The 26192-nt window shown below is 33.2% G+C and overlaps 1 protein-coding gene across 8 annotated transcripts in view; it reads left to right on the forward strand.

Annotated features, from left to right (window-relative positions):
• The window catches only part of LOC114330054 (plasma membrane calcium-transporting ATPase 2), a 631040-nt gene that overhangs the window by 438123 nt on the left and 166725 nt on the right, over nucleotides 1-26192 (forward strand). For all 8 annotated transcript variants that reach the window (XM_028279354.2, XM_028279356.2, XM_028279355.2 and 5 more), the window contains one exon: nucleotides 17615-17786. In XM_028279354.2, the coding sequence (XP_028135155.1) occupies nucleotides 17630-17786 (157 nt within the window). In that variant the 5' untranslated portion in view covers nucleotides 17615-17629. The remainder of the gene's footprint in view (nucleotides 1-17614; nucleotides 17787-26192) is intronic.

The following is a 26192-nucleotide window of genomic DNA, read 5'->3' on the forward strand; positions in this document are numbered from 1 at the left end:
GAAGCGTTACCGTTTCGTGACGGTTCTCGGTCGTGTTGGAACCTGTTGGAACAAACCTATTGAAAATGGGCATGTATCATTCTTATGGCAAGAACATCTTAAAACAAAATTATAGTGAGATTTGTCCACACCATAAAAATTTTATGGGGGTTTTGTTCCCTTATACCCCCCCAAACTTTTGTCTACGTTCCAATTAATTCATTATTGTGATACCATTAGTTAAACACAACATTTTTAAAACTTTTTTACCTCTTAGTATTTTTTCGATAAGCGAGTTGTTATCGAGATGCGGCTTCTTTTTTAATATATTTACATAAAAATTGTATGGGGGTTTTGCTCCGTTAAACCCCCCAAATGTTTGTGTACGTTCCAATTAAACTATTGTTGTGGTACCATTAGTTAAACACAGTGTTTTTAAAACTTTTTGCTTCTTGGGTTTTTTTTGATAAGTCAGCTTTTATCGAGATGTGGCTTCTTTTTCAAAATATACCTAAAAATGTAAATGATAAATAAATTTTCAGATTATTAACAGGTTTCTATAAATGTACTTCACCATATACAAATATGTGGTGGATTCTACAAATTCAAAATATCTCGATAAACACTGGCTTATCGAAAAAGTACTGAGAGGCAAAATAGTTTTAGAAACATTGTGTTTAACTAATAGTGTCACAATAATAATTTAATTAGAACGTACACAAAAGTTTGGGGGGGTTTAAGGGAACAAAAGCCCCATAAAATTTTTATGGGGTGATCAAATTTCACTTTAATTTTTTTTAAGATGCTGGTGCTATAAGAATGTCACATGTCCATTTTCAATAAAGAATCTCTAAGAGTTCTCGATGTATGAAAAAAAATCGATTTTCATTTTGTAACTTCAAAGGGCTGTAACTTTTTTTGTGTGCACTATTGTATATAGGTAAGTGAGGTTGAATCAACCTATTTTTGACCCTAGAATTTGTGGTATAATTTATGACCAATCTTTTCGGGACACCCTGTATAATAATATAAACTGTTGCCTTCTTCTTTTCGTATTCTTATACCTTAGAAAACAGAGTATTGAAATTTAGTACATAAGCACAGTATATAAGCACATATTTAGTACATAAGCACTTAGTATAACAAAAAACCTATCGAATGGGTTAATAGGTGAATACTTCTTCTCATCTACTTACGCCTTTTCTATTTCTTAACAAAAGTACTATTGTCCTGAACTTTAATACGATGCTGTTTCTTGGTATAAAGGAAAAACCCTATTCAATTTGGTCTCAGTAGGTCGTCTTCTTCCTCTGATATTTTTTTTGAAATCTGTATCTTTTAAACTAGTCGTACCAATTGGCTTTTTGTAGTTTTCTGTAGTACTTTAGCCCTATTAGCGCCTGTCCGTCCAATATAATTTTGTCATGTGCTTGACAGGGTATAACGTGCCTCTGAGAATTATGTTGCGTTAGGATCCAGGCTTTATCCGGCCGGGGATGGTGCATTTTGGCACTCCTACAGCTGGCTTTGAACAGACCACATTACCTTCCATCCATCTTCTAAGTTTAGTTCATCGTTCTCAACTCCTCCTATGCACATGTAATTCGTTTTTGTTGAGTTAACATTAACAGAGCCCATGGGTTGTGTTCTTGTATTAATCGCTTTTTCATGAATTAGGTATAGACCTTCCTGGTCATGTGCGATGACTGCTTGATGTATGACGTATATATGATATCGTTTAATGATATACCCATTCTAGAGCACGATCTCCCCCATTTCTTCATTGTCCCATTCAGGTAGATTTTGCAGCTGCATTTTTGTCTTAGTTCCTAATTTACCTTAAAACTCTCGGAGAACTGGTTGTTAATGTTTATTTTTAGAAGATTAGAATCTTTCGTCAAGTCCATAAATAATATATATGTTAATCTATCCTCAGCCAGTCTTTCTTCATTGAATTGGGTTAAAGTGTAAATGTGGTCTATGCAAGATCGTCCAATTCGAAATATTGCTTGTTGTTGCAGCTCAAGTGGTTCATATTCGTTTTTAACCCGGCACCTGCCACGTGGGGATCTACCAGCACCCCATAACATATTTTTATCAAATATTTGGTATTTCAAGTTTGGTAAGCGAGCTGTGCGTCATAGTAGCTTTCTATAATATTATATAGTATATATGTGTTAGTGTTTAAAGTGGTTATTTAGTGTCATTCTGAACTTATAGCTCTAAAGTCGAATTGGGGTGTCATCATCTGGCACTTTATGTTTTAAATTTTTTTTGTATTTTTGATATAAACGGGTCAAATTTACATTTTGTATTGAAATAACTGATTTAAATTATTAATATAGACTCTATACTCACTATATCTTAATTTTTTTAGATATTTTACTTGACTTCATTTATTATGGTTTGGTACTTGCTAATTTGCTTATAACACCTTTTTCATTTTATTTTTCAACTTTTATAACATATTAGTGGCTAATAAGTTAATAAAACATGTTTATTTATATGCTTGTGTTACTCAACACATTATTTTGTTTTTTAAACAAGTGGATCACAGAAGATTGTTAAGGAGTGCTGTGAGATCCCCACGTGGCAGTTGGCGCCTTGCAAAGCCACGTGGCAGGTGCCGGGTTAACTAGAGTTTTCACAACTTTTCCGTAGTTTTCCAGTACTAAAGTGCAACGGTAGTTCTTGCAGTCTGTCTTATCCCCTTTTTTATAGATCGGTGTAATCCAGCCTTCTTTCCAGTTTTCAGGTATCAGGTATATTATCTCCGTTTAGGTATCTAAAACAAACAATTTTTATATGATAAAAAATAAGATTTGGCGTCGCCGTATTGACATAACAAAATCAGAACAAATAATACTTAAATGTTTAGATAGTATCATGAGTATTCTTCTGCATATGATTTAATTTAAAATTTTCCAACAACGTGTTAAACAAAAATTAAATACAGAAACATATATTCAAAATATATTTTGTCTTAATATTCACCTTGTGACCAAACTTCTATCGTCAATTCTGTAACTGTGTTCATACCGGTTTATTTGTTTATTTTATACATATTGTATTAATTTCATATTCATGATAATGTGTCGTTTTATGCATTATTTCGTATTGTATTAATTTCATATTCATGAGCATGTGTCTTTTTATAGTATTATTTCTAATTAAATCATGGTTTACCGCCTTAGCACGTTTTCATGAAATATTTTATTGTCGTAATATTTTATTATGTCGGTAAAGTTAGAATATCCAATTTTGTAAGCCCGAATTCGGACCAAGACTATAATTTATTCCTAATTGATTGCTAATGTTTTACGGAAAGAAAAAGTTTATTGCTGTAGCCGGTTCCGAGAAACAAGAGGTACAACTTTACGGTTAAGTTAGCAGCACCATAGCTATGTATATCTCGGCAAGGAAAAGGGCTACAGGTCCCATCTTGGCGGCATATTTTATTGCTAATTAATTGCTGTTTATTGGTACATTGACCAATCCCCAAAAATTACCTCATCATCCCCTAGCGCACAACTTACACCCATAAAAATCGAGATTTTGGACAAACCCGATAAAACGAGAAAAGTGAGCCGCAAAGAATTAATTGATAATTTATTGCTAAGTTTTACACCAAGTTGCAGCAATAAATTGTTTATTGGAGTAAAAATATAGGAAAACCAAAATGGTTTACAATGGTATTTAAAACAATTTACATACTTATCACTACATATGGAGCAGAGAATTGGGTATTGAACGACAAACAATATAAGAGATTGCAAGCCGCGGAAATGATGTATTTAAGAAAAGTGGCGGGAGCTAGGAGAACCGATAAAAGACATAGTGATGATATTAGAAGAGAATTAAAAGTAAAATGATTAAAGGAAAAAATTAATGAAAAGAAATTAAAATGGACTGGGCACTTATTCAGAATGAACGACGGCAGACAGGTTAAAATGACATGGGAAGCGAGGCCGATAGGGAAAAACAGGAGAGGCCGACCAAAGAAAACGTGGAATACCAGTGTGATGGAAATATTGCAGGATAGAGGAAAATCGTGGCAGGAAGCCAAAGAATTAGCTAGGGACCGAAAAAAGTGGCCTAAGTTCGCAGAGAATAACGAGTAAAGAAGACACCTCTACACCTTGCGTTATAAGAGGATAATCGATTATGTATGTATGTATGTATGTAAATAATTAAAAAACGGACTCGAACTCTATAAAAGAAACAGATAGATTTTCCCCTATAGGTCTACAATAAGTAAAAAAGTAGTCAGCTACCTGGATCTTTAAGTGTCCTGAGAAAATCCTTATTTCTGTGGACTACTATTTACTTCACCGAAAAATCCTTCTAGCATAGGTTCTGAGAATTATTACCAACTTATCCATTACATTTTAATGCATATGAATATTTAATAAGAAAATTATGTGAGTATTATATTCACGGTTTATCTAACTAAAGTCATGACATCAAATTTGAAACCATTATCTACTAACTGACAACATAAACTAGTTTGAAAAGCCTTATTCATAGCTCTCTGAAATACATGAAACAATATATAAACGTGAAAATTGAACTGTAACCTATTATTAGAGAGCGGAATATATGCAACACAACATTACCAAAATATGCGCATATATATGCATTACTTTTACTACAAATATGCAGGTATTTTTTCTAAATTTGTCTAAATATGCAAATGCATATTAAAAATACTCAAAAATAAAACAATATATTAAGTCGTAAGATCTTCAGAAAAGTTGCCTTCAAAAATACGTACAACTTTCCTCAAACAATCGAAGCCCTCATTTTTTTCTAAAACATTTTTTAATCTATTTCTAATTGTAATCCCTGTATTTCCGGGAATTTTTTGACAATGAGCAGAAAAATTGTTAACAAGATTAACCGAATCACTTAATTGTAAATTCCTTTGTTCTAATGACTTTATTAGATCTGGTAAAAAACTAAAATTAACTTTTATGAACATAAGTTCTTTAGCAATTTGTACGTTACTTAAAGAACAAAGTACGTTACTTAAGCTGAAGAACAAAAGCGGAATTGTCTACAATTTGATGGATTTTTGTATTTTGATGCTTCTCTCTATGTCCGTCTTTATAGAAGTAAAAGCGAATTTGTCGAATAAAAACACTCTTTCCAGAAAAATTTCTTTTGTGGGACATGATGCTTTTGTTTGTCAGTTCCTCATTTAAAAAATGAAATGTGAAAATTAATGTAACTTACGATTTTGGAACAGGCCTTGCAAAATACTTTGTCTCCACTTAGCTTTAACTCGGGAAAACACTTTATCCAAGCACTTATTTGAATGGTAGACATATTTAAATTTAATATATACCAATCACTTCAAAAACACTAAATACGATACAACGTTTACTTTAAACAAATGTTGGCCGGATACTGACAAAATAATTATTAGACCCTTAAAAGCAGGTAGGTACCTGCGACTTGCTACGCTAATAGAATAATATTTTTCTGGGAACACCCATAATTGTTAAATTCAGGTAGTAATGGGAAAGTCCAGATGAGCGATAGATAGATAAATAACGAGCTCGTTCATATCGAAGTTATAAAATTCCAACTAAGAGAGGAAAATTTTAAACTTTTATATAATTTATTTTTAAAATATGCAAAATAAATCGTGTTTAGCTTAAATATGCAATGTTGTGTTTGTTGTCTGAAAATATGCAATATATGCATCTATATGCACTTTGCATATATTCCGCTCTCTACCTATTATTATTTTTGTTATTTACCTAGTAGGTGTTTCTATATACTATAACCCTAATAACACAAAACATTCCAGGAATGTTCCTAGAAGGTACACACAGGACATTGAAAACATTCCTGGAATGTCCCCAAAAGCACACGAACGTCCCTGGAAAGTCCCAGGAAAGTGCTGTGTCAGCATTTTAAACATTCCTTGAATGTCTTGTTGGAACATTCCATGAATGTCTACGAATGTTCTTTGAACATTCACAGTATATTGTTTAGACTGAATGTCTTGTTGAAACATTCCATGAATGTTCTTAGGACATTCAAAGTATATTTTTTAGACATTCTCTGAAATATATCGTCAGTGATGTGACAATACCTCCTATATGTTTTTCATGAGTTTTGCAGGAGACGAAAAACATTTTTTACGGTCACCTCCTGTTTTCATACGTAAGTTTTGACTTGTTTTGTAGTAAATAGATAGTTGAATTTACTACAAAACAAATAAAAAAATATATGAAAACACGAGGTGTCTCAAACAAGTTTTTTCATCTCCTACAAAATTCATGAAAAAGCAGATAGGAGGTATTGTCACATCACCGACGATATACCAGAAGTACAGTAGGAAAAATGAAAGAATACCCATGAACGAACGTATAAAACACGCTGTATTTTCCTGTCACCGTGTCACACAAGAAACTGGTCAGCACAAGTACATGTAATAATTATTGTTACTTGCACTGGACAATTTTCTTTGTGACACGGTGACAGGAAAATACAGCGTGTTTTATATGTTCATTCATGGGTATTCTTTCATTTTTCCGACTGTAGCCATACCAAATAATACATCCTTGATAAATATAAACATTTTTATTGCACAAAATCTTGTCATATTGAATTGTTCATTAGAATTACAATCTGGTCATAACTCTGACCAATGAGCAATGTTAATTTAACCTAAATTACTACTGTTCCTTAAAATGAAGAGCTTACCCATAGCGTCTCTTATCTAATCTAACAGGCACACAAGCACTATGCTCTGCTTTTCTAACCGCACTATTCTAACATACACATGCACACAAGCATTATGCTCTGCTTTTCACTATCACTCAAACTAGTTCAAAAGGCTTTGTCCTCTTCAATCTTCTAGTTTGCCCAGTAGTATCCAGGAGCTGGATTTCCTTAATATTCTTGTAGGTACTTACGAAGTTGTTGCTTGTGACTTCCAACTTTACTCCAACTTTAAAAACAAATCCAGCTGTAAAATATTTATGTGCCTGAAGGATTTTGTATGCTTTCATCTATAATATCTATAATAGTAATTTGGTGGAATGCTCTTTATGGTAAAATCCAATTCTGACTGAATTGTATATGGATCTAAATCCCCAATTATTTTCAGCTTCAATAAATATCTAAAACAATAAAAGAAATAATGTTATTGCTTGCAAAATTCATCAATATTGATAAATATCAGAGAAAAATGAACATTGATAAAAATTGTTTGCCCTACCTTTCTCCAAACATCTGGTGTCTCCAATAATAATTTCCTTAAATAATCACTTTGCAGTGTGGTAAAGTTTATAAAGTTCACAAAATACAGCAAACGAAATCCAAATGAATCCAAAATATGACGATAAACAGTGAAATGATGAAATGAAATGATATTACAAACATAACCTCTGTAACCTGTATGATGCCATGCCAACCAGAACCAGAAGTCACGTGGTTTGGATTGCCTAAATACATATACACGCGCAGCAAATTTTAAAATGAATGCAAATTGAATAGTAAATGGCCTCTCTTAAAATATAGGACATTGGTAGTATGTTCATAGAATGTCTTGTGGTAACATTCCACGAATAACTTAATCAGATATTCACCGAATGTTCCTTGAATGTCCAGTACATTCAAACATTAATAGAACTTTGATAGTACATTCCTGGAATGTTTTGTGTTGTTAGGGAAGTTTATTATAAATGTCTAATGAGTACCTAATTTATTTATTTAGCGTATGGCTATATCACAGTTTTGTATACAAATAAAGATAACAATACATTATAAATAATAATTAATTTTTATAAACGAAAATTTAGTTGAAATTTATTTTCTGTGTGTGTTTCTTGCATTGCGACCAGATCAACATCGTCATCCTTTAATAGTCTGTATAGAATTTGATATTTTGCTCTACTTATACCTTCTATTATTTAATTGGCAAACTCTTACATTGGGTCCAATTTCTTTTGTAATTTGTTCCTTGGGAAGTCCATTCATTGACTGTGTCATCTTTAATTATTCTAAAAAAACTGCTTATATACTTCTGCCAGGAGATCTTTGGAAAGATTGTCTGGCGCCTCTTGTGCTAGTTCTTTAGTTTACCCAGGGTGCACGTGCAGTATTACCTGCGGACGCGAACTAGCGTTACACGTTACACACCCCTAATGAGTAATAATGGAGAAACTAACAGTTAACACATTCGCGGTCATGACTGCATATGAAGTCATTTACTCCATAAGAATACGTGTATAAAATGACAGCGTGTCCGCGAATGTGTTAAACTACCAAATGAGAAGTATACAGTATTATGCAAAAGTATCGAATAAATTTATTATTTCAGAAACAGACGACTTAAAAAAAATCTTAAAACAGGTCAATTTTAATTTTTTAATGGCCTTGATATAATTACCTATGTTTTGGACGTATTCGACGATTTTTTTAATATAAACCGAGGTCATGGGATACCTGATTTGACAGCTTTTCTAATCGGCTGTGCAACGCTGTATTTTTCAAATATTTATTTCTATAGGGAAGCAACCCCAAAAACCCGTGAGTAATCTGTTTGCATCAATTGAGTACCTAAAACTTTCGAAACTCCAGAAGATTTCCTAAACACCAGGAGGACCTGGTGTCTAAGGCACCAGGTCCTCCAGTGTTTGTTCTGATGGGGTATTCGTGTTCAGCATCCCCAAAAACCTATAAGTAAGCTGTTTGCATCAATAAAGTACCGAAAACCTCGCCTAGCGGATGACGCCCCTTGCAGTAACCCTGGGAACCAGGTTCTACAATGGTCGGTTTTGATGGCATGTTAAGACCGCGTCTCACCATCAAATAATTTGATCAAACAGTTTGAGCAAACTCCGGAAGTACGTCAAAGTGACGTCACAATTGCAGTTTTTTTGAAATTCTAAAAATCTGTGCTCTCACTATCAGTCTAGTTTGATCAAATTCTTTGTATTGAGTTGTCTAACTTGTTTGTACTTTATTTAAAATTAAAATTTTTCATCATTATCCACAAATGAACACTCAGGATGTGACGTCACTAACTGTCACTTTGTGTCACTAACTGTCAAGTTTGATCAAATTATTTGATGGTGGGACGCGGCCTTTAGTGTTTACCGACCTCAAAAGCCCCCGAGTAATTTATTTTCATCAATTTAATGCCGAAATTCCTTTAATCTTCAGAAGATGGCGTCCCTTGTAGTGACCTTGGGCACCCGGTGCACAGGGGGTAGGTTGTGATGGCATATTCGTGTTTAGCGACCTAAAAAACCCTCCAGTAATCCGTTTGCATCAATTTAATACCGAAAGCACTCTAAACTTCAGAAGATGACGCCCCTTGCAGTGACCTTGGGCACCAGGTAATCCGGTGGTCTATTCTGATGGAATATCCGTGTTTGCCGAAACCTCAAAAACCCCCCGAGTAATCCGTTTGCACCAATTTAATACCGAAAGCCTTCGAAAATCCAGAAGATGACGTCAGGCCCGACCAGAGGGGGGCAGGGGGGGCAAAATCACCGGGGCCCGGGCCCGGCCGTTAGCAAATTTAAAAAAATTCCTTTTATTAAAATATTTTACAACAGATTGAATTTGCTTGCGGTTTTAATTATGAAATTATTATAAGGAATATTATGCATTTGGAAAAGGCAATATGCAAGAAATTATTTCTTTGCATAAGTTACAATTAATAAAAATATATCGGGAATACATTGCGCGTGGGAGCGCCTGATTGGAAGCTCGCTCTATCGGCCACTGCCACACGATTCGCAGAAGCGCTGACCTTGGCGCGACGTCTGTTTGTTTACGAGTTTACGTCCTGACTCACTACCATTCCCATATACCCCCTTCGTCACAGGTTTCATGAAAGCAAGAGAAGTTATGTTGTAACTCTAACAGTTCTATTGTAAATAATTAAAAACAAAGTTTAATTGTTAAAACTGTTTTAATTTTCTTCCTTCCTGTGTCAATAGCATGAGTGTTCACTATTACATATCCCAGTTTATGAGTTATCAGATTTTTGGGAATTTCAGTTCAACTGGGTTTGGGGGGGGGCCGGCCGGGTCTCATCCCCGGGGCCCGGCCTGGCTCTGGGCGGCCCTGGATGACGTCCCTTGCAGTGACCTTGGGCACCAGGTGATCCAGAGGTCTGTTCTGATGGCATATTCGTATTAAACCACCTCAAAAACCCCCGAATAGTCCAGTTGCATCAATTTAGTGCCGAAATCCGAAACTCCCAGAAGATGACGTGCCTTAGTAGCTATCCGGGTACTCCGGAGGTAAATTCTGATGTCATATTAGTACTTAGTGACCCCTAAAACCAGCGGGAAATCCGTTTGCATCGATTTAATACCGAAATCCATAGAAACTCGAACTCCAGAAGATGACGTCTCTTGCACTGACTTTGGACACCAGGTGATCCGGGGGTCAGTTCTGATTGCGTAATCGTATTTAGTGACCCCAAAAACACACCAAATAATAAATTTTGTTCTTAGTATACTGATTTTGACTTTATTTTTATATTTATGCAATTTCGGATGCATTTTACGCACTTTACAGTGCAATTATGCATTTCCACCCATTTTTGAATAGTAGACTTTTTTCCTGACGTCATGCTGAACATAATGCAAAAAACTGCATGTCTCTAGGTGCTGTATTTAAAAATTTATTTATTTTGTGCTAAATGCCCTCGTCTATGTTCAGGGTTGTAATTTCTGTATTGTTCAGTGACACAGTGATATCTTTTCGAATTGATTTTGAGATATCTTTGTATAACTGTGTGAGTTTTACAAAATTATCTGTGGATTTGTCTGTCAATTATCTTCTTTTCTTTTTTCAATTCTCGTGTATGTGTATGTTCGTTTGTAAATAAATAAGCATGAGCTGTTACCATTCATTGTTTTCTATGGATCTAGCTTTTCATACTCAATTATATTACGAGCGGGGAGGTCGGTAAATTTTATTGAGAGTAATTTTACTTCATTGAACTGTTTGTATCTTTTTGATTAACAGTTTATAAACACCTTAAACGCTACATAATTGAATTATGGTGCAATTGATATTTATTATATACAACATTGTATAGGAGATCTCTTTTTAAAGGATACTTTAATAATTTACTTATTCGATTGCTTAATAACTTAATCAAAATCGTCTGAACTTATATGAGGTAGGTAGGTATTTATCGATCTGGAAAGTGTTATCTAATTAGATGGTTTTAGGTAAATATTAGATATTGTTGAGTGCTGAATTATGTAATCAGGTTTCTTGAGATAAATGATTTATCTGTACCATCTTATAAAAATATAAAAATTATTGAAAATAAAATTAATGTAAGTGTTCAATATACATAATTTTATTTCGTAATGTTTTGGAAATAGACCAAAAGTATCTTATTTTACATAGCTCCCGTTATTGTTATCTGTTTAGTATAGAAGGTACCGTTAAAAACCTCCCAAAGTTTACTACTAAGATCCCGTTAGGTACTCCACTCTATTCAAAACGAGCATGTTTATTGCAATATTTTGTAACTATTTTCCGTTTACTTTCGATTTCAAAGGAAACCTTTTTACTCAATAACTTACCGCCTTCTGCTTTTTCGGCATTTTTTGATGTTCCGTTATATTGTTTAGATTACCGAGAAACAACCTGGTTTGGGCGAAAGCAAAGTTCTAATTTTTTTGAGAGGGGATATCTCCCCACTTTTTTAAAGAAAAAGCATCGAAAAGATGGCGGAGAGGATTGGGTGGCTGAGTATCTTCGAGTGCAGACGTGTGTCTCTCGTATGTAATATCTTATCTACAATATATCTTGTGAGTGAGAATTCACTCTATCTTTATGTATTTAGATCTAACATCCGATCAGGTCCAATATACAATATTGGTTTGTTAATCAGTGATTGATGACTAGTTAAAGTAAAGTTAGATTCAGTGCAAGGTCCAAGCTTTCATTCCATAAAACAAAGTCGAGAAAACGTAGCACCTAGCCAACCTAACTCTTAGCTCCAACTTCAAATCTCTTGTGCAGAGCACTTTTCTCATTTTGTTAAAATTTGCTCTAGCCTTTTCTATTCTGATTTTGATTTCCTGTAAGTAATCTCCTGTGGAGTTGATCATTGTTCCAAGGTATGCATATTGGTCGACTCGTTCGATATTGGATCCGTTTATGAAGAGATTTTCGTTATTTCTTTGAGTTTTCCATATTCTCATAAACTTTGTCTTCTTGACATTCATTGTTAGCCCGTATTCTTGTCCAAACTCTGCTATTCTGGTCACCAGCCTCTGAAGATCCCCAATATTTTCAGCTAAGATGACAGTGTCATCCGCATATCTAATGTTGTTAATGGGAACTCCATTTACCTTTATTCCAGCTGTTTCACCCTCAAGAGCTTTTTCAAGATCTCTTCCGAGGAGGCATTAAAAAGAATTGGTGACAAACGCATCCCTGTCTCACTCCACGTCTGATTTCAATTTCCTCTGACAGCTGGTCGTTAACACGTACTTTTGCTCGTTGTTTATAGTATAAATTCGATATAATTCTGAGGTCATTTGTAGTCCAACTTCTTTGATTCCAGGACATGCATTAATTGTACATGTCGTACTTTGTCGAATGCTTTATTATAGTCAATAAAACACGCATATATATCTTGTTTGACGTCCAGGCACCTTTGTATAAGTATGTTAAGTGAAAAAAGAGCTTCACGAGTTCCCAGGCCTTTGCGAAACCCAAACTGCGTATCATTAATGTATACAGAGAGGTCCTAAATTATGGAATAAATTAATTTTCTCTAAAATGGACGACTATAGAGAAAAATCCTGAAACAGGTCGATTTTTGTTTTTAAATTACAACCTTTTGGCATATATTTCATACTAGTGACTTCATCCATCTGAGCGTGATGACGTAATCGATGATTTGTTTAAATGGGAATAGGGGTCGTGTGGCACCTCATTTGAAAGGGCGTTCAATTCTCTATTCAGTAATATAAACATTAATATCATTATTTATACAGGGTGACTAAAAAAATAATTTTTGAAATAAATTAATTGACGAAAAAGAAGGATGCATGCAATTTATTTAACTCAAAATACATTCTATCGCTGTCACAAAATAGAAAAAAATGTTTATTTGGCTAATAAACCTTGCTTTTCGCTTAAATTAAATGTTCAAACTGCCAAGTGGTAGGTGGGAGGCTGTTTGTGATTTAATTTAAGCGAAAAGAAATGTTTATTTGTCAAATAAACATTTTTTTTGTATTTGCTGACAGCACTATAATGTATTTTGACTTAAATAAATTGCATACATTCTTATTTTTGCGTCAATTAATTTAATTCAAAAAATATTTTTTGGTCACCCTGTATAAATAATAATATTATTGTTTATATTACTGAATAGAGAATTGAAAACCCTTTTAAATGAGGTGCCACACAACCCCTATTCCCATTTAAAAAAAATGATCGATTACGTCATCATGCTCAGGTGGATGACATCACTAGTATGAAATATATGTCAAAAAGTTGTAATTTAAAAACAAAAATCGACCTGTTTCCGGATTTTTCTCTATAGTCGTCCATTTTAGAGAAAATTCCGAAAATAGAGTCGTCCATTTATTCCATAATTTATAATTTACTGAAATTCGTATCTATGTATGCCTCAAATTTGTATGTGTCAGGCGCTGAAACGTAGGTAGGTAATGAGTGGTTTCCGAACGTCGTAATAACGTATTATGTGAATGTTGTGATAATGTTAGGTGCTTCAGAGTGGTTCTCAGTTTCGCAGAAAAATTTTTTATGGTGGAGTACTATTTTCGGTAATACAGAAAAGTTTACGAAAACGGTTCAAGCTTTAAAATCAAAAATGGTTTCAGCAGGACGGCACAACCTGTCACACTGGCAGGGAGTTTCTTCGAATACTGTGCAATCATTTTGGGAGTGGCCACTCACCAGAACTAATGCCATCAGATGCGTGCATATGGGGAATGCTGAAGGAGTCAGACAGATCCACCGTATGCCATTTCGGAATTGAGGACTAGAATAGGACTAGAATTAAAGATTTTTTCGTGCCAGAGGCAGTGGCGGATCTGGAAATTTGCTGGGCAGGGGAAAGCCTTGGGGGAACTTCCAATGAAAAACCAACCAAAAGACATAAAAAAGATAAACTCAGATTACATAAAAGACATAAATAATAACTTATAGACATTAAGTTCCCTTAATTTTCCAACTAGCGTGTTTATTGGGTTGAATTTGTCTTTATGTGGTTTCGGTTTCATGTCAGCTAATATATTTTTATGTTTAAACAATTTTTTTTAATGTTGGACCTTGTTGGGGGGGGGGGATTTCCTCATTTTCCCTCCCCGTAGATCCGCCACTGGCCAGAGGGCATCTTTAACATATGTTTTATCGGGAACGTCGTCGTGAATAATGTTTTCAAGGCTATATCATGTATACTAGGTATACAGGGTGTAACAAAAATACAGGTCATAAATTAAATCACATATTCTGGGACCAAAAATAGTTCGATTGAACCTAACTTACTTTAGTCCAAATGAGCATACAAAAAAAGTTATAGCCCTTTGAAGTTACAAGATAAAAATCGATTTTTTCCGATATATCGAAAACTATTAGAGATTTTTTAATGAAAATGGACACGTGGTATTCTTATGGCAGGAGCATTTTAAAAATAAATTATAGTTAAATTTGTGCACCCAATAAAAATTTTATGGGGTTTTGTTCCCTTAAACCCCCCCCCCAAACTTTTTTGTACGTTCCAATTAAATTATTGTTGTGGTACCATTAGTTAAACACAATATTTTTTAAACTTTTTTGCCTCTTAGTACTTTTTGGAAAAGCTAGTTTTTATCGAGATATTTTGAATATTTGTCAAATCCACCACATATTTTGTATACTGTTACGTACGATTGTAGAGACCTGGTAATAATATAAAATTTTTTTTATAAATTACAGTTTGAGGTATATTTTGAACCATATTAGAAAAGAAGCCACATCTCGATAAAAGATGCCTCATCGGAAAAATACTAAGAGGCAAAAAAGTTTTAGAAACATCCTGTTTAACTAATGGTACGGCAATAATAGTTTAACTGGAACGTACACAAACATTTGGGGGGTTTAAAGGCACAGAACCTTCATAAAATTTTTATGTAAACATATTAAAAAAGAAGCCGCATCTCGATTAAAACTGGTTTATCGAAAAAATATTAAGAGGCAAAAAAGTTTTAAAAACATTGTGTTTAACTAAGGGTGCCACAATAATAATTTAATTGAAACGTACAAAAAAGTTTGGGGGGATTTAAGGGAACAAAACCCCCATACAATTTTTATGGGGTGCGCAAATTTAACTATAATTTATTTTTAAAATGTTCCTGCCATAATAATGCCACGTGTCCATTTTCATTAAAAAATCTCTAATAGTTCTCGATATATCGGAAAAAATCGATTTTTATCGTGTAACTTCAAAGGGCTGTAACTTTTTTTGTGTGCATATGTGTACTAAGATAAGTTAGGTTCAATCGAACTATTTTTGGTCCCAGAATATGTGACTTAATTTATGACCTGTATTTTTGTTACACCCTGTATAAATAATCATAAACATTTATATTCATTTCAGTACTGTTTATTTGCCGCATAAATACTGTAACATGAAAGGTGACTAATAATTTACGATATTTATATAAAAATTAATTATTAACAAATAAACGATACAACGGATACAACCTTATTGTTATTAAAGAAAAAGTTCATTCAGCTTAATTAAAGAGAGAAATCTGTCTCAAGAGAAAAAGACTGTCCGTGATTCTAGCTTAAAAAAGTGATGCAGGCACCCTAACCAAGAAGATTATGGTGTTATTTATGTAATAGTAAAGAACTAAGTTTATTGTACATTCCTGAAAATATGTTTATTACCTACTACTTAGCAATAAACATTTTGCCTACAAATGGTTTGCTGCCTTTCATTATTGTGTGCAAACGCTTCTATGCAAAGATTATGGTATTGTTTAGAATTTAGAAGTTTAGCCGCACAGCTAGACCGTAACTAGACAGAAACGCCACGGTAGACCGCATACTATAGTGGCACCGATTTTTCTATAATTTAATTGTCTCCATTTTTACAAGATTCCGTAACATTTAACGTTACTAACGTATTTGAACGAAATTACAAGTACATACGTAATTGAGTCATTTCTAAATTTTATCAGAGAATACAAATTTTATTGTATATTTTTTAATTCATGGTTATTCGATTATGTAATTAACACGTAACAGTAAACTTAGTCATAATATTACTTGACATATGGCAGTGGCCAGAGTTACCAACCAGTGGTGCCATGCTTATACTTATACTTGTTGTAGAAGTACTAACAGCACTGAAAGAATCTGTAGATTGTGTAAATTGATTATTCCTAACCGCTTGTTCACAATGGACGTAACCATAAGATGAACGTAAACCGTTATCATTTCGTAAACCGTAATTTGTACATAATTTTATGCAGCATTCACAATAGACTTAAATTTTACGTAAAAGGACATCGCACACATCTTATGGAAAATATAATGTCACTCAAATTCAATAAAATTTATACGAATAGATTCGTTTTAAATTAACGGTCAAATCTTATCATTGCGCCAACTCTATATTTTCAATAATAAGAGCAGAAATTGATATAAATAAATCTGAACTCAAATGGATACGTACATAAGTTAGAGAGAGAAAAAATATTTTAAAACACCCAAATTGTCGGTACTCCATAAATCAGAGGATTATTTTCACTAATTCGCTTAGGCCCAGCGGGGGGTTTAAGCTCTTTTGAATAGCACCCAGAGCAATAATGATGGTAATTGACACTTTTACTGACTCAAAAAATGTGATTTCGATAAACTTTAATTGCAATTTGCGCCGTAATTAATCATAATTACGAGTTGGCGCAATGATAAGATTTGGCCGTTAATTTAAAACGAATCTATTCGTATAAATTTTATTGAATTTGAGTGACATTATATTTTCCATAAGATGTGTGCGATGTCCTTTAAGTCTATTGTGAACGCTGCATAAAATTATGTACAAATTACGGTTTACGAAATGATAACGGTTTACGTTCATCTTATGGTTACGTCCAGTGTGAACAAGCGCTAATATTTATATATACATAATTATTATATTATATTATTAATATTTATACGAAAAAAGGCAACAGGTATCCATATGCAAGTATTAACTAACTCTGACCTTAATAACTTGTAAATATTTTTAATCTATCAATCATAGAGGTATATATTAAACTCTATGCTATCAATCAGCCTTGTAAATGGTAATATACAGCTGAACATTTAATTATTACATATATTGTGGATACCTCCATATAATATATTAATGGTATATCACTTTTTATAATAAATTTAAATACATATATAATAATATTATTAACCAAAAGAATAAATATAGATCAAAAATAGGTCTAGGTTAAATTTTAGTTCAAAATTGGTTGATATAATGACAAACAGATATACGCGGCAACAGTGCTAGCGACCAAGCTACTGAGCTATTTTAAGTTAAAAATCTAACCTATAAATTGACAATGTCAATGTAGCATTGTTTACATTTTTATTGAACATTTTCATTTTTTTGTAGATCTTGAAGTGGAATATGGCTACGATAGACGGCCGTCCCGCACAATATGGAATTACCCTGAAACAACTACGTGACCTTATGGAACATAGGGGCGCAGACGGAATAGGAAAAATTCAAGAATTAGGTGGAACACAAGAAATATGTAAAAAATTATACACATCGCCAAGCGAAGGTAAGTCACACTTCCTTTATACTTTTTAACACTCCTTTGGTTCACTAAAACACTAGAAACTGCTTCAATTATTGATTTTGATGTTTATATCCATGGGTAACTTCACACATGTAGTGTTCTATTTTTTAATCTATACTATTAATGCAATTCAATAATCCTAAATTGTTTATACACAAAGTTTGTACGTCCAACCTCAGGTATGCGAAAAATCCTTTTAAAAGTTTTGCATGTTAATATCCGCCAATTATTTGGTGAAAAAAGTAGTATTTCCACACAGTACATTATTACATCAAGTTTAATCTTCCATTACTTGCGACGACTTTCTGTGAAGTGATCGCGCACGGTGCGGAAAACCGGGTCCAAAAATGTGAGTCATTAATATTTTGTTTGGCAAGGTTCTGTGTAATATATTATTTAATTAATATTTGATAATACAGGGTGTAACAAAAAGGCAGGTCATAAATTAAATCATGTATTCTGGGACCAAAAATAGTTCGATTGAACTTAACTTACCTTTGTACAAAAAATGTGCACATGAAAAAAGTTACAGTGCTTTGAAGGTACAAAATGAAAATCGATTTTTTCCAATATATCGAAAACTATTAAGTAGAGATTTTTTATTGAAAATAGACATGTGGCATTCTTACACTTATGGCACGAACATCTAAAAAAATACCAGTGAAATTTGTGCACCCCATTCAGCCCCGTATTAAGAATGTTGAGGCCCCTTGGCAACCCAAGCTAGGAGGCCCCTTAAGAAACTTTTATCTTTTACCTCCAAAACCTCGGATAACCCCTCCACCTCCGAGCGGTACTCCTTTGATATATTAGTGGACATTTTGTAGACTTACACTTAAATTTTTGTTTCATTTTGTAAAACGTGTTGCTTGAAAAAGTAAAACAAAGAAATAGTCAAGAAACTGTTTATTTATATAATTCTGCTTTTTACAATAAAAAATTATTATAGTTTTTTTGTTACCGTAATTTCAGGTGACTTTGACTCACTTTCGAAGTTTTTTTTTTTTTTTTTTTTTATTTATCAACGGGCAATCACCCAATTAAAATACAGTATGAACATTAATCACAGGAGATTTATAACCTAACCTAAAGTAAATTTAAAAACTTTAATCATACAAACTAGGAACATTAAATAAATAACAAACATTAACAAAAAATGTACAAAACACAAGGATATCAAGTTATCACGCACAGTTTTTAAGCTGAGCTTTAAATTTATTTGGAAAACTGTAACAATCTAAACCTTCCGAATATTGGTTAGCAAATCTAGGTGTTCTGGACATGAAGGAGTTGTGTCCGTAGTTAGTGCGATGCGGTCTAATGTAAAAAGGTTGAATTAGCCTCGTTTTTCTACTGGGAACATGGAGGCTAATTTTCTCCAGTAGTTGAGGACTAAAATTATTGGAGTGTAGTATATTACAAAACATTGTGAGATCCTTATGCATGCGTCGGATTTGGAGAGAGGTTATGTTGAGTGACTTTTCTATATTAGAATAGTTAATTTCATCAACCCTCTGATTTTGTTTAAATGCAACAAATCTTAAGAACTTGTGCTGAACTCTCTCAATAGCTAGAATATGGGTGTTATAGTGTGGAGACCAAACACATGAACAGTAATCTAGGTGAGGTCTCACAAGTGAACAATACAATACTTTTATGGATGGGATATTTAGAAAGTCTTTTGCACAACGTTTGATAAACCCTAAAAGTAGATTTCAGTTTTAATGTATATTTCAGTTTTTTGAATACATAAAAGCATGTTTCTTTATTTATGTGTATTTGAGTCTATAACTACTCTTTTAGAAAAATTACACGAAAACACAAAGAAGCGCTTCCTGTATTATAAAAAAAATAAAAATGTGGTGTGCAAAGTCACCCGCTAGTGTCGGGTGACTTGGTCTCAAGCTACATTTTATATTTATTCTCTGTGATTATTATTGTTTGGGCTCAAGTGACCCTACCAGATGAATTAGAAACAAACATTTTGTTATGTTAAAAAAATTTATTTAAATTTCAAACAAAGAAAAACTAAAACCAACATGAAACTTTACATAGGACCCTAGGTTAACAAAAAACATTTCTTAACAAAAAATGAACAATAAAACGATTTACAAGGTTTTTTTTATAAGGAAAGAAATATCGGTTATCTCCAAGTTCCAATGGCGCAGTGAAATCAACATTAGCCAAGTGGTAGGATTTTCTTACGGGGACTTTGGGCCATTGCCATAAACTTCTTTCACCCAGTACCATTACTTGCACCCAACCGGTAACATTTATTACTACCTCTTACAAATCCATCGAATTTTCCTGGAAAGCTGTCCAAAGTAGTTAGATACAATTATGAAGTCTCCAACTCCAATGGAAAGCTTATGTAGATCTTCATTATCCCTATAGCTCTCACTAGATGAAGAATTAGACGAAGTATCTGCAAGTTAATAAACCCTGCAGTTGTTATAAGGCTAAAAGCAAATTTAAAATCAGCATTTACTTATTTTAATTTAATATAGAAGCAACCAATGACCAAAATCCAACAATCAACAAACTGGGACAAAGTCACCTGAAAACCGTTAAATTTTGTAGCACCTTGCAAAATAATATCCGACTGTCTTACTGTTCATGTTTAGACTGAAATAACGATGCACGGAGGTTAAGAATTCACAGATTTTGAATATGCCACTATGCAATTAATCTTACTCTTGGAAGTATTATTGGTTGCCAACCAATTTTTGCAGTCAAAAAATCTAATGTGTAATGACCAAATTTTAGAAATTCGTTTTTTTCGTAACATAACAAGTATTAGCATAATTTATTAAAATTTTCAAACAGTTCATATGGTACTGATGGTGCGGTACAATGAAATTTACTTGATAATTTATTATACAAATGTCCTAGTTACTAAAATATCTTTTTCCCAAAATGAGCCAAAGTCACCCTGGCGGGCCAAAGTCACCCGAAATTACGGTATAGTTATTCATAAATGAACGATTCATTTTAAAGTACAATAGTTTTTCTACTAACGAAAAAGTCGTAGGTCGTAGAAAAAGTATAGTATTCCACTCACATGTAATGGCTATTACTCACTCTGATGAATAACGACACTCGCCTTCGGCTCGTGTCATGAACTTCATCATTGTGAGTAATAGCCATCATTGCATGCTCGTTGAATAGTAGGTGTACTATTAGGTACTTATTACATAATTATACTTCGTCTAATTTACTAACCGTTGCACGTCATCCACGTCATAGCCTGTGATGTCACATGCTACCAATACGAAATATTTAGGCGGTAGGTGTGTTCTTTTTTAGAATCATTTTGCCTAGTACACTGGAATTACAGCCATTAGACATATTTTATTATATACGCGTAGAAATAATATTTGACGATTTCTATTAATGTTACCCTAAAGAAATACACAATAATATGTTTCATTTAATTTGTATTAATGGAATATAAAGCGTTTTTATGAAGCAGATTTGTTCGGAACACACTGTAACTAATCGAACTAAGGTGACATTTTAGAATAAACTGGTAACATGTATTTGACAGTTGCGGTGATGACACTTCATATTTGTTTATATTCTTTACTATAAGTAGGTATCTGTTTTATTATATTTACTGTTTTTATTATTTACTTTACTATAAAAAGATCCTCTACTATAAAAATATAAATTTCACCTAATTTTATCACGACTTGGAATAATCGAGGTATCTGACAACTTTTTTAGTTGTTATTGTAGATATATACAAATAAACCTACCGGCTTCATGCCAAGAGTTCGAAGCCGTTTTTTAATTATTAACAATGCAGTGCAAAAACGCTTGCACTGCAAATCTTAAAAGAGAACTTAATTCTTGTTCTCTATTTCTTAAGTTTTTACTTATTTAGATTTTTACAAAAAATTTTACAATATTTGATTTAAAATGGATTCAGGATTTTTTTATACTTTGGCAACTATGTCAACTTAGATCTCTGGCGTAGATAATGACGTGCAACGGTAAGTAAATTAGATGGACTGTATGTAGGTAATAATAAATAATTATGTATTTTTAGCTTGTGTTTTCAAAGCTTTATAATTATAAAGCAAATTTTCTGAGTTTCATAGAAACAAAATTACTAAAAATATCTTCAAATTCTGAATTTTCGGGCACATCATTCTCAATAGACGTAATTGAGGGAGATGCTAGTCTGTTTTGTGCCCTTGTTGAACAGTGACCGCTTTGAATAATTTTCATTTTTGAAAATTACTGTTCGTCTGTTGCATTTGTAATCATTAGCGTAAGATAAATCTTAAAAGCTACTGACAAATTTCGAAACTTCGATTCGAATTTGTTCTCATAAATAACCCAAAAAGAAGCAGGAATAAATTGTTTTGGCTACTAATCTTGAAGATGGAGTATAAAATATTTAAACTGCAGTAGTTCATCTTAAATTTTAGGTTCAATAGCATCAGTATACTGCCGTGCTTAGCCAAAACGCTGTATCTGCAGAGACATGCATTGCAAGTCTGCATTCTAGTAAAATCGATTTTAGTTTAAGAATTCGTATACATTTACACAGGATACGGCATAAGATGCGGTGTTTTTAATGTGTTTTGGCTTAACTTACGTCATTTTTAGTAAGCAAATAAGATAGATATGCACATTTGGGTTAGAAAGAAGTAAAAATTTAATTTTTTCAGATTTTTGCAGATACGGCGTTTTCGCTAAGCACGGCAGTATAGTTTTCATGTAATTTTGAAGCACACTCCTTTATTTGAAATTCGCTCAGTTTTGGAAAAACACACAAAACACCAAAAACTGACTTCACTGACTCGTACGCTGTCAACTGACGACTCAGCTCAATAATTAGCTTATCCAAAATTGGTATTAGATTCTTGAAACCCTTAACTTTTATCCATCCTGTAGAAAAAATTCATTGGAATTAATATAATCAAAATGTAGTTTTCTTGCTCGCGTTAGTTTCTCTCGCGTCTGTACTCTCATCAGAATATTCAGAGTATGGTAGATCGCAGGCCTTCTGCTTGTAAGCAGATAAGCAGGGTACTCTGTACCCGAGTACAATTTATCAGTACCCGGCCCAGCTCTGCTCATTACACATGTTCAAATATAAACCCAAAAAAAACCCCAAGTGAAATAAAATACTTGAGGAAAGTCCTGGATGTTAGAAGAACAGACAGAAGAAGAAACGAAGATATTAGACAAGAACTAGGAGCGAAATCACTAAAGGTTAAAGCAGAAGAAAAGAAACTGAAATGTTGGGGACACATGATCACAATGAACAAAACTAGACAGGTGAAGAAGATATATGGGAAGCGAGAAAAATAAAAAAACTGTAGAGGACGACCAAGAAAAACATGGAACAATAGCATAAACTAGAGACAGAAAAGAGTGGTGTAAATTTGTAAAAAAAATTAAGAGAGCTTGTACACCTTCACACCTACGGGTATGAGGTTTTCGATTATGTATGTATGTACAAAACATCCAAAAGACAACGAGACACTACATGGATGGTGTTCTGCAATAATAGTCTAAGCCACATATCTATTGTTCAGAGTAAACGAGCATAATGTATCTGCCTACTTTAAAAAAAAATCACTGATAGACATTAAGACTTTATTGTCACATTTTTATATTTCAATCATTACAGGCTACCTTAAAAAACGTACAAAAGCAAAATAAATAAAAACATTTTATTGCAAAAGTAACTTAAAGCCCAGTTGTTTTGGGCGAACAAAACAACTGGGTCAGAAATAGAACAAAAGTCAAAGACGCAGGTCAACATATAACCAGGCTAAAATGGAGCTTCGCAGGTCATAACGCTAGACAAACGGACAATAGGTGGAATAGCACGATACAACAATGGAGACCATGGACAGGAAAGAGAGCAAGAGGACGACCCCAGATGAGATGGGGAGACGACATTAAAAAGATAGGAGGAACGCACTGGAAACAGAAAGCACTAAACAGAAGCGAATGGAGGAAACTGGGGGAAGCCTATGTTCAGAATTGGACGAACTAAAGGGCAAAAGAAGAAGAACTTAAAGCCGTTTAGACAGTTTTTGCAAAATTTTAAAAATATAAGTCTATGATTTTGCAATAAGCGACTATCTCTCCGAAGTGATAAATACAAAGAAAAATCTGAATTCGACTTCATTACTAATAGTAAGTAAACAATACTAATGATCCAGTTCCTGCTCAATTTGATCTTGGTAAATCTCAAAATCTGGATTTAACCCAATTCCTTCCAAATTTTCTTCAAAATCTTCTTAGGCGATGTTGTTCAGAATTCCATAAAAAAGCATGGAATCGTAAGGAATTACCTTACACAAATCTTTAAGGTCCTGTATTTTTTGAGCAGGTTTTGGTTTGCCATTTACATTGTTTAAACAAGTTTTCGACCTTCACGTGATTTTTCAATATTTTCCTCCAAAAACTGTTTATTTCTCACATATTTTTTCATATAAAAAACTATACGACTTTCCTTTGTAATATTTTTTTCCTGAAAGCCGTCCGTGCATGCACCCTGTCACACTGCAGCTTTTCAGCTTATTGTGCTTTCTTCCATTTGTTCTTATGACACCCACTCCAATATAGTAGTGCCCTTCACTAGCCTGTAAAGGTCCATTGGGTAAGTGCCATATACTATAGGACTTGGTCTGCAGTCTCCATATATTGCTTGTCTCCAGCTTCATCCATTAGGCAATATAGGTAGTTGCCTAGGGCGGCACATTATGAGAGGGCGGCAAGAATACTGTACAAAAAATATTTGTATATAAAAATTATGGATCTGGGTTCTGTCATTAAAGAGTATGAAGCTCTGTCAAATTACTTTACCGCAAGGAAGCAAAAAAATTGTGCCCTAATAAAACATATAAAGAAATAAGAAAGAGAAAAAGAAAAATTCAATTTGACGAGGAGGCCGATGATGAACTAAACTTTTAAGCTAGTAATGAGATGAAAATCCACACATTCTATATTATAATCAACACTCTGATAAGACACCTGAATAGACGTCTGGAATCTTATCGACTTATTTATCAACGTTTTCGTGTTATTAACAGATTTGCCAAAATTAAGCAATGAAAATTGTTAAAGAAGCTGAAAATCTGATACAAAATAAAGACGACCAAGATACATCATTCATACATGAATGCATTCACTTAAAGGGTCATTTGGATATCACAATAAAATCACCAATTGACATAAGAAGAGTTAGTGCAGTCACTGAATGTGGTTATCAGCTATTACCTCCGAATTCATTGAACCTCCATCGATTTGCATGAAAATTGGTGAGTGGTTAGAGGATATCTCAAGGAACAAAGGTGATATGGTGCGAACTTGCGCTTTTACCCTGGGGGTTGATGCCACCCCTTCTCAAGGGTGAAAATTATTTTATTAAAAATATCCCCAAAATTAGATAGAGGGACAAATTCTATGCAAAATTTGTTACATAAAGTTATTAAAATAAATCAAAATTTTTGGAGGTATTAAAGATCAAAGATTTTAATTTTTCGTGAGAAAAATGCATGTGTTTAACGGATTTTTCATAAATAACTCAAAAACTATAAGATTTTACCAAAAAGTTATTATTACCAAAATTTAAGCTAATAAAAAATGAAATAAACTCCTTACTGTATATTTTTGAATGAATATAATTGAATGTATATTTTTTACGGCGAGTACCCAAATCTAAGTACCTATTCAAGTTGAAATAACTGGAAAATGATGCATTTTATAACATAACCTTATTAAACATTGGCAAAGTACTTAGAAATATGAAATATCTATAAAATGAGCCCCCGAACAAGTTGATGGCATTAAAATTTATGCACCAAATATTTTTCAAAATCTATCTTTTAAAAATATTTCCAAAAAAGTTATTGTTTTTTTTTTAATAACTCCGTTAATTTTCATGATATCCGGTTTGCCTAAAAACCATTTGAAGGTTAATTTTAATGGTTATTAAACCACGTTGAATTTAATCTTTTAAACCCCTTACTTTTTTTTAAAATAACAGGTTGAATGGCCCTGGTTACATGGTTCTCGCAGCAAAATTTAAGCTTTAAACGTTTCTATCTCGATTATTTTTTACCCTACAGAAATAGTAAAAAGGTAGAATATTTGATAGAGAAAAACTAAAATTTGGTTATACACATATCACTGTTTACGTATATTGAGTATTTTTGGAGTTATTATCAAAAGAAAATGAAAATTACGATAATGTTAAAAATTCTGATTTTTTTTAAATCATATCTTTTTTTCAAAAATATGAATTCTAAACTGGTCAAAATTGTTGAAATCATTATATTTTACAGGTATATTTTATAAAATGCATCGTTTTCATGTTATTTAAGCTTGAATACTTACAGTCGGAAAAAATGAAAGAAT

This window comes from Diabrotica virgifera, chromosome 10 (assembly GCF_917563875.1).
Source record: "Diabrotica virgifera virgifera chromosome 10, PGI_DIABVI_V3a".
NCBI lineage: Eukaryota > Metazoa > Arthropoda > Insecta > Coleoptera > Chrysomelidae > Diabrotica > Diabrotica virgifera.